The 13,404-nt window shown below is 38.5% G+C and overlaps 2 protein-coding genes across 4 annotated transcripts in view; one reads left to right on the forward strand and one right to left on the reverse strand.

Annotated features, from left to right (window-relative positions):
* Positions 1-5,344: 5,344 nt before the first annotated feature.
* On the forward strand, positions 5,345-10,970 carry mfsd4b (major facilitator superfamily domain containing 4B). Its single transcript, XM_081379523.1, has 4 exons — positions 5,345-5,944; positions 6,778-6,946; positions 7,541-7,657; positions 8,361-10,970. The coding sequence occupies exons 1-4, from the start codon at positions 5,669-5,671 to the stop codon at positions 9,644-9,646; spliced, it is 1,848 nt and encodes a 615-aa protein (XP_081235649.1). The 5' UTR covers positions 5,345-5,668; the 3' UTR covers positions 9,647-10,970.
* Positions 10,802-13,404, reverse strand: part of rev3l (REV3 like, DNA directed polymerase zeta catalytic subunit) — a 258,594-nt gene continuing 255,991 nt past the window's right edge. For all 3 annotated transcript variants that reach the window (XM_081379520.1, XM_081379521.1, XM_081379522.1), the window contains 2 exons: positions 12,839-13,057; positions 10,802-11,777 (listed from right to left, as the gene is read on the reverse strand). In XM_081379520.1, coding sequence (XP_081235646.1) covers positions 11,637-11,777; positions 12,839-13,057 — 360 coding nt within the window. In that variant the 3' untranslated portion in view covers positions 10,802-11,636. The remainder of the gene's footprint in view (positions 11,778-12,838; positions 13,058-13,404) is intronic.

Raw genomic sequence — 13,404 nt, forward strand, 5'->3', positions numbered from 1 at the left:
GCTTCCTGACGCCAAGAGAGAACAGCTGTCGTTAATGCCGTCCTCTTCCACTTCATCCCCTGAGGCGTCAACAGTGCGGGCAGCCACCGGCATCTGTGCATCTGGGAGAAAGCGTGGGGAAAGTGGCGGCGAGGCTCGCGGGGAAGGTTCCGGCGAGCGCTTGCAGGCCACATCAGGCTCCGGAAGCCTCTGGGAGCGACACTTCTTGCAGCGTGGTCAAGAGCCACAGGAAAAACGAGGCATTTATAATGTAAAATGCCTCGCGCTCTTTTAGAGAAGTGTGTGTGTCGCGGCAGTGAGCACACACAAGCAGTGAAGGATATAACGCCGGATAGCGTAGAAGGCACGGATGGCTGAAGGCGGCGAAAATCGTCCGGCTTCCTCAGGCGCTGTCCTAGGCATGCTTTGTCGCTTGAGTCGACGGCGTCAGCTTCTCTGGAGGATCCAGCCATGCGGAGAGCTTCGCTGAAGATATGAAAATCAGTTAAGCAGCCCCCGAGCCCTTCCTTATATACGCTAAGCCACACCCATTCTGGCGGGCTTTGACACGTGAGTGCTTGACGGGCTTTGACGCGTGAAGCACCGCTGCGCTGCGTGTCTCGAGTTTGGGCCCAATGACTCTAAAGTCATCCTCAAGCCGAGACATGGTTATGTCCCCAAAGTGCTCGGCACTCCTTTCAGAGCGCAGGTTATTACGTTATCGGCCCTGCCGGGCTCCGGTAGCGAAGTCAATGTTGACCTCCTCTGCCCTGTCAGAGCGCTGAGGATTTACATCACGCGCTCCGCCGCCTTCAGTTTCAGGTTACTAACGTAACCTCGGTTCTCTCTAGAAGAGGGAACGAGTATTGCGTAACCTGCCGTATATACGCTAAGCCACACCCATTCTGGCGGGCTTTGTGAGGGCGCGTGACGTCACATAGGGCTCAGCGATAGGCTGCTGCAGTTGCCGCAGGGCAGCCAATGAGCGCGCTAGTAAGCCCGCTGTAGGTCTGCTAGCTGCTGCAACGCGTTGACAATAAATACAAAATTAAGGATAATTTTTGGCTTCAATATCTCGAGAAAAGATGACTTTACCCGTAGCGTAAGCAACTTAAGCAATACGAGAGAACCTCTCGTAAGAGAGCTCTTTTTTTTTTTTAATCCTCAAAGAGACCTTACACACAATCTAACATAGCAAAAATGTTCCATTTGATGATGTGGGAGGGTGGAACTTTACAACCAAATAATGTTGGCCACTATGAGTTATGTAATCCAATGAGCCCTAAAAACACTGCTAAAAAGGTGAATTATTATTAAATTATTGAAATTATATATATAGGCTAATATATTTAATTTAACTGAGAGAAGTTTAGGGATTTACAGGGTTTTAATTGTGTTTAATTCCATACATAAATTATAAAACACTTGACAAGTTCCCAGTCCCCTGGTTGAAACAGCTTGGTTTGGCTAAAGTTCACTGACCTCATAACTAAGGTGTCTGAAACCAGAATACAAAACATTTGTGTAATTGTGTAAGCTATTCAAAACCTTATGTGCTTCTGTGAGAATATCCCCATGTAACTAACAATCCATTCTCCCTGTTATAAATCAATGAAGAAAAACAATTATAGTCCTATTAGGTTTTCATAATATACAGGATTTTCTTACGTATATATTTTTAAAAGAAACCAAAAAATAAATTATCCTAATTTTCACTATGCCAATAATAAAAAACAATATATTATTTATTATTAGCAGTAATGACAGTATTATTTTTATTTTTTTACTTATTAACAATGCAACAGAACCTACCATACTAATAGGCTGAGATTTATGGAAGCTTGTTTCCGCCACAAAATAAAAAAAATAAAAGATAATTGCGACTTTTTATCTCACAATTGCGAGTTTACATCTCGCAATTCTGACTTTATTTCTCAGAATTGCGAGATATAAAGTCAGAATTGCGTGAAATAAAGTCAGAATTCTGAGATATAAAGTCAGAATTGCGTGATATAAAGTCAGAATTCTGAGATATAAAGTCAGAATTGCGAGATATAAAGTCGCAATTGCGTCTTATAAAGTCAGAATTCTGACTTTTTTTCTCGCAATTGCGACTTTATATCACGCAATTCTGACTTTATATCTCAGAATTCTGACTTTATATCACGCAATTCTGACTTTATATCTCAGAATTCTGACTTTATATCACGCAATTCTGACTTTATAACACATAATTGCGAGTTTATATCTCGCAATTCTGACATCTTTTCTCAGAATTGTGAGATATAAAGTCCAATTCTAAGGGGGGAAAAAAGACGGACTTTTTTTTTTTTACCTCAGAATAGTTTATATCTCACAATTCTGACTTTATAACACGCAATTGCGACTTTATATCATGCAATTCTGACTTTATATCTCCCAATTGCGTGATATAAAGTCAGAATTCTGAGATATAAAGTCAGAATTCTGAGATATAAAGTCAGAATTGCGTGATATAAAGTCGCAATTGCGAGAAAAAAAGTCAGAATTCTGACTTTATAACACGCAATTCTGACTTTATATCTCAGAATTCTGACTTTATAACACGCAATTGCGACTTTATATCATGCAATTCTGACTTTATATCTCCCAATTGCGTGATATAAAGTCAGAATTCTGAGATATAAAGTCAGAATGCTGAGATATAAAGTCAGAATTGCGTGATATAAAGTCGCAATTGCGAGAAAAAAAGTCAGAATTCTGACTTTATAACACGCAATTCTGACTTTATATCTCAGAATTCTGACTTTATAACACGCAATTGCGACTTTAAAACACGCAATTCTGACTTTATATCTCGCAATTCTGAGAAATAAAGTCAGAATTGCGAGATGTAAACTCGCAATTGTGAGATAAAAAGTCGCAATTATCTTTTAAAATGTTTTATTCAGTGGCGGAAACAAGCTTCCATAGAGATTAGATACATTTGTATTTTCAAAATGAGAATTTTACTGTTAACATGTGTTGTATCCCATACAGTAACATAGCGTCAGCCCAGATCTGGCCCACATCTGATACGCATGGAATCCACATGTACCTGTTGCCTGGAATGGGGCAGATATGTTACTGTCTGGGATGTTTGATCTTGATTCCTGCATCAGTGTAACCTGTTGCCAGAGTACTTGTTCCTTTTTTGTTTTTGAGGTGGTAGGCATTTAATGCAAGGTGCTTTACCATCAATCTGGTAAAGACTGTGGATCAGGATTAAATAAATTGTATACTCTATTCTCTTATATAACTCTGTTGCTTCCCTCTGTCAGTGACTAAATTGCACGAAGTTTGCATGAATTCATCCTTCCTGTCATTTTAATATTTGTGACACATCATCACCACATTCTACAGTCTCTTCCTCGCAAAATTCTCATTTCCCTGTGTCATGTTTGAACTTAAGTCTGGAGAATTGTTTACATTTCATAAAACCATACCTGCTGTATCCTGTACCCTTGACCTCTGACCCTCATCTGTTATTTAATTACTATTCATTTCAGTCTTACGCACAAGCGGTTTGGAGGATGGATGAATATTGTTTTGGTATGGTTTTGGAGGATCGAGAATATAGTAGGATTTCAGTCCTACTATATTTAAAAATTATGTCCATATGTCTTTGCTTTTTAAATTCTTTGCACTCCCATCTGATATAAAATTTATTTTACTCCTACATGAGCTGGTACCCAGGAACACTTAATCCCATCATCTGAATCCTATCATTTGTAATATTGCAATGAAGATGTCGGTCTTTCATCATGTTCCGTGTTAAACCTATATGTTCACCTTTGTGGCCTTTGGCTTTTGGCTTGCTTAGTTGGGGACACATAATACAGTATTCAACAAAAATATTGATCTGCCTGCATTGACACCATTATGAGAACTGAACTGAGCTGGATGATGACATCACTGTTTTCTCCAGAGCGACTATATATAAATGAACCAAAATAATAACTTTTTTAAAACAGAAATGAATCATCACTGAACTTACTTAAGTTGGACTTTGACACTGTTTTCTTCTAGATCTGGTGTACAGCTGAAACAAACTTTGTTGCATTATTTTCCTGTTATCACTGTAAAGCTGCTTTGAACGATCTGTATTGTAAAAAGCGATATAAATTAAGGGGACTTGACTTAAGTTAGTCTACGCCTAACACAGGAAACATGGGACCCTTTGTCATGAGTTTATTATTTGTCATATAAATCTGGGGAACATATAGGACCCCTGAATGAAACATCTCATGACTTTGACTTAAATGAAACACCAACACTATACTGCAATTTAACATTTATTTGTTATGTTATATTTATATAACATTTAACATTTATATATTCAGTTAGGCTACAGTCAATTAGTGGTGTTTTATATTCAAGAAAGAACCAGTGTTTGTTGATGAATCATAACCCTATAAGTGAACACATTGTTTCATTTATGTCCATTGTTTCATTTGTATACGATTCAGTGTTTCTAACAAATAACTTAATTTAAGGATTTTTGACTCCCTAACACAAAAACAGATGCACATTTATCATCTCTGCATCAATACAATGTGCAACACTTTACATTACATTTTCTCGACATCTCAAGATTTCGGGCCACATGATTCTGAAGTGGATTTAGTGTGCTCTGAGGTTTTGCATTTTTTTTAGACCTGGGACAGTCTTGCACACATACTTAATGTCTCCCCTTTATTTTAACACTCTTTCCATGCTGGGGAACGGCCAACCAGTAACCAGCATCCCATGCTGGTCCCAGTCTGCAAAACATGCTGCTGACCAGCAATGCTGGATTGGGACACAACTTTTAAAATTTAAACACTACAGAAGTGTCAGTAAACATTATGGGACTTCTTATTTAAAGTCACAAATTAAATCAAATGGAACCATTCTTATTTTTTAACAGAATTGCAGTGTTTATTATGATTTATCAGTGTACCTTATTATTTTGAAATTCAGCAATTAACATTTGAATCAATTCCTGATAGACAAAATTATTATACATTTTCTTTTCAACTGAGAAGCTGTTTCACTTGGATATATGTCACAACAGGGAAGAAAAGATTAACACAATTTCTGTTTAATGCCAAAATTATTTTTTAAGTGTTCTGTTTTGATTTATTTACTGTATATGGCTGCATGATTTGGGTTTATTTTGTTTATTTTGTAGGCCTAACCAACTTTGTCACCACAAATTATAAATTATGTCTTCTGTTACATAGGAACTACTGAACATAACACACATTAAGAAGTGTATAGTAGATTGTTACTACTCCTGTCAGAGCTTGGTTTCGCCGATTGACATGGATCGGATTTATGTTTGAGAAGAGACGTGCAGTAATCTGGTGACCGTCGGCGTTGGTCTGTGTTTTTGCGCATGCGCACACATTGTATCCGGAAGTTTTGAACCTTAACTGGTCTCTGAAATTTACTGTGTATAATCACGCGGTGTTTCTGCTCAACTAATGATCGACGCTAATTTTGTGTTCAGTTTTACTGGTGTTTTTTTTTTTTTTTTTCTAAAATAAAACTATTATTTATAGTACGTTGATAGTTGCGAACAGGTCAAATGTGGGTAATTTTTTTTTAGGTCGGCCATAAACCCACGAAACGCTTCAGCTCAGCGTTGACGATTTTTACGTACACCACAGCGCGAGCTCGTGCTGCCATGACACCTGCTGAAGCAGCGCCGAAGAAGAAACACGTTCGGTTTGCCAGGATGGAAGAGGACATTGACCACGACGAGCAGGAGGAGGACACGCTTTTCGACAAGCGTAAAGACATTAAAGAGGGGCTGAAAAGTGCGCTGAAGGGGGGTAAAGGGGTCCTGAACCCGGACTCCGACCAGGTTAATGTAATTCGACCCGGACGGAGCCAGAGCAATACTGGGACCTGCTGGCGATGGTTGGTCAGCCTTACGCTTTGCGCATCGTTTCTCGGACTGGTGGGTCTGTAATGTTCAGCTTGCATGTGGGAAATAGAAAACGATCATATGAACACATAAGGCTTTGCACCCTGTGATTTAATGTCCTATCTCCTGTTATTTTATGTCTGAACGTGTTCTCTGGCTGTTTAAAAAAAAAAAAAAAAAAAAAAACTGGGAATAGATGTTCAAATCATTTATGGTAATTTCCTGTTCGTCTACAGTATTGTCATGAAACAGGATAATTTATAAGGGAAAATGCCTGACAAGTTTGCAGTGGTGTAACATGACCGACAGGTTAATCTGGCCCTGGGTACAAGTTAATGTTAATATTATGATATTTTGACAGATGATACTAATTGGTTACCATATTCTTGTGCTATGGAGTATATTACTCAGTATGTACAAGGTACCTGGTTACCATGGTATTAGCATGGTTCTATGCTGATATTCACTAGTTTAGTAAAGCAATACTACACACATCCCAGAATATTGGAGTGGCTGGTCAGTAGAAAAATATTTTCTGTTGCATATTTAAATGTCAATAACTAACTCATGCAATTATAAATCTTAACTCCTAAGCAGTCGTAGTTTTTAAACATATTGTATGCATTCACACAAAGTACTTTTTTTTTTTAAATACCTCATATGTGTTTTTTTTTTACCAATACAATACCTTGGTATTGTTTGAAGTACCATGAAAATACTCATATGTGAATATAAAATTACCATTTTAAGTCATTACTGTATCTCTGTAAGATAACAATCCATTTTATGTGCACATGTCGGAATGTGCTGCACATTATCTTCTATATTTTTATATTTCTGCATTTGTTTATATGGTATATTTATAGGGAATGGCCATCGCTGTTTTGGGCCCTACCTTTGAAGACCTGGCTATGAATGTCAACAAGAACATGAGTTCCTTATCCTATATATTTGTGAGTCGTGCATCAGGATACATTGGAGGCTCCCTGATAGGAGGGATCCTTTTTGACTGTGTGAATCCCTATCTGCTTTCTGGTAAGGCCCATGAACTCCACAGAGAAAAGGACAATGTGTTAAATGAAAGAAGCTTTTTAATCTTTAATTTAGTAAATGATTTACTTTTAAAAATGTGTGTTTAATTATTATAGGAGTTAAAGATATGGACTCTGGGTAATCACCTGATGAAGCTAATGTGTTTAGATTTGAGTAACCTTTGATAGGTTTCAGTGATCTGAAGCAAAGATTTTTAGAGCAGCACTATTTATTTAAATGATGCAAAAAGAGAAAGGGGAAAGCACAGAAAGGGCAAAATAAGAGGAAGGCTACAGAAAAGCGAGCTAAATTGCCCAAAATAATTCCCTGTCACTCTGCTACCAACTATCACGCATGAGTTCAATGATAGTTGGTGGGACCATGTCTCATGGTGTATGTTTTGTGGTAGGACCCCACAGAGTTGCATATTTATTTGACTGAAATGTTTTTGAAAAGTCACGGCAGTTAAGACATTTGTCAGTAGTACACTGGAGTATGTTCTCCCCTTTATTTTGTATTTAATTATATTGTTTTGTGGATATGTGATATTATGATTCCCTTGGTTATTCATTGCTCACGGTTGGTTATTGTCTGCAGGCTTCTCAATGTTAATCACAGCGTTTGGGATGTCTGGCACTCCCTTCTGTAAAAAGGCTTGGCTGCTCACTGTTTTGATGTCCGGTGTGGGGGTTTCAATGGGAATTTTAGATACAGGTAAGCATGCTCCTGGTGTAGACAGTGTTATAGTATATAATACCAGTATTAACCAATTAACAATGTGAATTTTAGGTGACACTCAATATAAAAAACAGGGTTCGTACAAGGTGCTTAAAATGCTTGAAGTACTTGAATTAGAAATTTAAGTCCTGGAAAACAGCCATATTTATGAAAAGGTACTTGAAAAGCGCTTGAATTATTGAGACAATATATGTGAAATTAGTGTTTAATTTGATCAATAAAGCAATCTTTTCACACAAAATGAACACTGGAGGCCATCTGATATAGATAAAGAGCCATTTCGCATGGCTATGAGTGTGATATTGCTCATAAATATCCAAGTATATGATACAGCTTTAATTTTTTAGGTCAATCATATATTCATGGGAGAAAAAAATCAGTTTGAATAAGGAAAGCAATATCTTTGTCATAGTATCCTTTCAATGGTTAAAGTTACCACAGTCATCGCAATCTGCTGCACTTTGTTTTATTGGTTTATTTTTGTTCATCTATTTACATTTTTTAGAATTTGAAAGATAATAAAGATATTGTTTAAGTAAGATCTCTGATTGAAGTCCTTGAAAACCAAAAAAAATAGTGCTTGAAAAGTCCTTGAATTTCATTTTACAGTATCTGCACGAACCCTGAAAAGACCCATATAGCTTCTACTATAACTCTTTGAGTTTCTGGTTGTCAACAGGTGGTAATGTTCTCATACTAAACACATGGGGAGAACAAGCTGGGCCTCATCTGCAGGCTCTGCACTTTAGCTTCGCTGCTGGAGCCTTTGCCTCCCCGATCATAGCCAAGCTGCTGTTTGGCCACCATTCCCTCAATGACTCGATTAACACCCCTCTGGCATCTGGCCACGCATCTAAGACCATCGTGCAATTATCCCTGCCAAAGAGCATTCCTTTACCATCCATGTGGGCCTACGTCGTGATTGGTGCTTTTGTTTTACTTGTGTCACTCTTCTTTTTTATCCTGTACTGCTGCAGTTCCCCCAACTTAAATAGGGCAAAGACACCCTCAGGGAAGCAGCTGTTCTCCAAACGTCATAACATACTAATATTCCTGCTGTCCGTGTTCTTCTTCTTCTATGTTGGAAGCGAGGTGGCGTACGGTTCCTTTATATTTACCTATAGCAAGGACTATGTTCATATGGAATCGGCTCATGCAGCGGGACTGAACTCACTGTTCTGGGGAACGTTTGCAGCTGGTCGTGGTCTGGCCATATTCTTTGCAACTTGCCTGCGCCCTGTCACCCTGATCCTGATAAGTCTAGTGGGCACCACAGTTTCCTCGCTCCTGCTGTGTCTTTTTAGCAAAAATGTCCCAATGCTTTGGACCTGCACTGGCCTGTATGGTGTCTCCATGTCTACCACCTTTCCCAGTGGGATTGCATGGGTTGAGCAGTACACGACTGTGACGGGCCGCTCAGCTTCAGTGTTTGTGGTGGGTGCAGCTCTTGGAGAAATGGTTTTGCCAGCTCTGTTGGGCTTCTTACTAGGGAAGGTGCAGAATCAGCCGTTGCTGATGTACCTGGCACTTTGCACATCCACCTTCACTTCTATCCTGTTCCCGGTCTTGTACAAACTAGCGTCCCCAGGAGGGGACGCCACCTTACGGAAAACATCAGGGAGACGCACCAAGGATGCGGATGACAGCGAGTACCGCCAAGCACTGCTGGAAAACGTGGAGGAAGAGGAGCAAGAAAATGAAAGTGAAGCTGACCAGTGGAATGATGCAGACTTTGAGGTGATAGAGATGGACGATGCCAGCCTGTTAAGCTCTCCTTCCAAAGCCTCAGTGCCACCTGATGTTGCAGCCAGTGCGCTTGCTGCCCACTCAGTGGCCACTCCATTGTCAGCACCCTCGAGAGACACCACAACCCTGGCCCAACCTCTGTCTAACACTCCATCTTTTTCCACAGACTCTCCCAGACGCAAACTCTTATTGTCCCTCAACAGGGAGAAGAAAGACTAATATATTGCACTGCGTCAAAGAACTGAACTGAGAAGCTAAATCCTGCACTCCACATCAACCTGAAGCATTTTTTTCTTTGGTGAAAAGATCACACTAGCCAGTTGATTTGCACTTTCTAAATGCCAGTTGCATGTTTGACGTTCCTTATAACACCACCAAACCTTTTCCACTGTACAGGATCATCTGATAGAAGTTTAATTGGCATTTTAGACATTAACTGAGAATTGTCCTGTCAATGACGATCAGCTTTATTATTGGACACCAATGTATATTAAGATATTGGAACTTTCTATATCTCTCCTCATTTGTTGTTGATTGATTTACCTCGAATCGAAGGTTTTGTAAATTGTAACCAGCACAATACACTAGTCTAAAGAACTGTGAGAAGATTAAGACTTTTTTTGTATTGTAAGAGGTTAGATTGGATGTATAAAAAGTTTCATTAATAGTATTATTTTGATGAAGTCTTTCTTGAAGTCTTCCTCCTTTTATGTTAACAAATTATTTCTATTCAATCATATGGATTGCTTGGTAATTACTAAATATTAGCACATAATATTTAGCACATTAGCACATGGTTAAATTGTGCTGATACTAACCAGACTTGATGGATAAAATTAGATTTATCATTTGTCACTTTAATGCATGTAAATTGTTTTTGTCCTAACAAACTACAAGTGATGGGACCATTTCCATTGCCTGTACTGGGTAGCCGTGTTCATCTTGACATCTCATTTGTTCGAAGTCCCACTCAACATGATTGTATAAACATCATATATCTTCTATAGTGGAGAAGTTGAACTATATACTATACAGCACTATACACTGCTGGTGTATCATACAGCAGTTTTGCTTTCAGTGCAGACAGACAAGTCACTTCTGGATTGGACACAGCATGTGATTGGAGACCACAACTGCCAGTTTCCATTATACCTCTGCACTTTTTTTGTGTTCAATTTGACAATTTTGCATCAACAAATCAAATCTAACATTTTTATTTCCTAGAAATGAATTGATCTGTATTACATTTTTATTGCTCTGTTAAGAACCAATATGTGGAAGAAATCCTTCACTGCATAAATATTTGACTTGTTTGTGAATTACAGTAGTGATGTAAAAACCAAAGGACCCATTTCAATAGAAACAAGCATTTGTTAAATACATCAACTTTTATTATATCAATATTAAATCTCCACCCACAAATGTTCTTTAAAAACAAAGCACCGTAAGTTTTTACAAGTTTACAAAAACAGGTTACAGAGCTCTGAAAGCTCTTGAGTTTTTACATAGGTAGGTAACAATGTCTGGTTTAGAATAGAGAAAGCATTAGAAAAGTTTTTAAAAGGACAAAAAAAGAAAGTACAATTGTGCACACAGACAATATAAATTATCAAACATGTTGCCTGAGTCCAAGTTAAGGCTGATACTGACTTGCTTTTCCTCAGACTTGCCTCTGTAGAGAATGGACAGGCATAAGCAGGGCATAAAAAACCCTCCAATATTAGTTTTTTTTTTTTTTTTTTTTTCATCAGTGCTCACAGACAGAATTTTGGATCATCATATGCAAGGCTTATTTACAAGACACTGATTTTACAGGGGGAAAATAATTGCAGTCAAATCATTGCTCCACAAGAATTACAGCCGGTTCTGATGCTCCTTGATTTACAAATTGCTACAGTACGAGGTTCAGTTAAGAGAGGATTATGCAGTAAATGTTTGGCTTGTCAATCTGCAGAAATGTACCAAATTAATTAACACTCTGACAACAACCAGGAAGCAAATTCAAACACAGTGCATCAAAATCATCTTCCTCTTTTCTGTATTTAAGGCCTCTTCAGTCCCCCTACACTGCAGTACCAGTCAAACAGCATTAGATGGAATCTCTCTAAAGTCACGTAGGGTAAAAAAGCACCTTTTCAAACTATGACACATAGAAATTGTGCTGAATGGCACAGTGTTAATAGCACCAGAGTAAAATGAAAGAGGACTCTCAGAACTGCTCCAGCAGCTGGCGAAGGTATGGTCCTCGGGAAAGATGCCGACTGACACGAGACAGTTTGTAGAGTATAGGGCAGTCCAATGAGACACATGGCACCTGATGCTCTGCACTGCCACTGCAACTTCTACATACCTGTCAATCAAATCACAACAGAAAAGAACAAAAGATTGATATATGACAAACATGAAGCATGTGACCCTAGTCTCACATAGCCAGACTTTTCACCAAATCTGGTCCTCATTGCAGCTTAAGGCCCTTTCATACATCAAATGTGTTGCAAAAAGTGGTCTTCCACACCAAAAGCTAAAAAAATAAGAGTCAGGCTGAAGGAAATGGCATGCCTGTACAGAGAGTACAACACAGACACCTTTCTCCGCTGCACTGCCATTCCAGGTCTCGCAACAAAAGGACAAGACCATTCAATTCACTCGCTCTGTGAATTTTGTGCTTCGCTCTGTCAATTCACCAATCAGAGTAATTTGCATATGGTTAAATTTGATCACTGAAGGTCAGCAGACACTTTTAAATAAAGTGAGAGTAAATGATTAAAGTACATTTGCAAAATTTTACATATTGATTGAAATATTGCAGGTTTGAATAGTATTCTGGGTTTGTATTACCCTGTGCGTTTTTATTCATTTTTAAGAATATGGAATGTGTTTTTGTGTAAGTGAAGAGTGAAGTAAAGAGCATCTGTCTGGTTTCACATACAGTACGGCACACCAAACAAATCATTTCACAAACCCAACTCTTCTTTTTCTTAGCTTAAAAGTGAACTGACTATGCATTAGTCAGTAAAACAAAACATTACATTAATTGCTAATATTTTGATCTTTTGACTGGCATTTGCTTTTTATAATTAAAGAAACTTGTTGCAAAAAGAGATGTAGACCTTTACAGACAAAATTACTGACCTATAAATTGATCAGTAACATTAACTTTGTTTTTACGTGCCTGAAAAACAAATATTTAGCTTCCATGCAGATATTGTGGTATAAAAAATATCTAAAAAGTGATGACTTGGTGGTAAAATTTTCTTAATCAAAAAGTATACATAACATGGACAACATAGCAGAACATCTGTGTGTAGACAACATAGCAGAACAGCGGAAGCAGTGTAAAGCCAGCTAATCAGATCAGAACAGCTCTGAACAAACTATGGCATTCTAAGACTAACCAGCATGACCTCTAACCTTTAGGAGCTGGTCTTGCTGGCTTTCCCAAAGCCGCAGGTCCTGGTGTAGGTGGACCACAACACGCTGTGGTTCGGCCCGGCATCGCTCACACACTCCCAGCTGTGTCAGCTCATCACAAACTGGGCAATGCAGTGTTGTAAAGTACTGAGAGATGGTGCCCTTTCTTGTGCCCTCATCTCCTCCTCCACCCCCCACAGAGCTCCAGGCCTTCTGTACCTGTGCAAAGAAAACATCACCGACAAATGATTATTTTTTTGGTGAAGCATGCAATGTGTTTTAACTGATGTTGCGTTGTCGAACTGGTCTGGATACTTAAACAGTACAATGTTTGAGAACCACACCCAGTGTTTATACTTTTTTATGAGAATCAACCTACTAATGGCTTGTTATATATAGTTGTCTCTGCATAATATGTAAAAGAAATTCTAACATCTATCCCACCACCAGATGGTGCCTTTATATCAATAATAGCTAGTATAATTCAGTACGATTTAGATCTCAAATAGCCATAGAACAGACAAAGACCAACCGAAAAGTACAAGAACTAGTAGATACACCCATTT

This window comes from Scardinius erythrophthalmus (genome assembly GCF_964197995.2).
Source record: "Scardinius erythrophthalmus genome assembly, chromosome: 11".
Lineage (NCBI taxonomy): Eukaryota > Metazoa > Chordata > Actinopteri > Cypriniformes > Leuciscidae > Scardinius > Scardinius erythrophthalmus.

Bases quoted from the DNA above. Each gene is read 5' to 3' on its own strand.
- mfsd4b (XM_081379523.1), top strand. From the start codon at position 5,669: ATGACACCTGCTGAAGCAGCGCCGAAGAAGAAACACGTTCGGTTTGCC. The intron at 6,947-7,540 runs GTAAGGCCCATG...TATTGTCTGCAG, and splicing joins GAATCCCTATCTGCTTTCTG to GCTTCTCAATGTTAATCACA. The intron at 7,658-8,360 runs GTAAGCATGCTC...GGTTGTCAACAG, and splicing joins AATGGGAATTTTAGATACAG to GTGGTAATGTTCTCATACTA.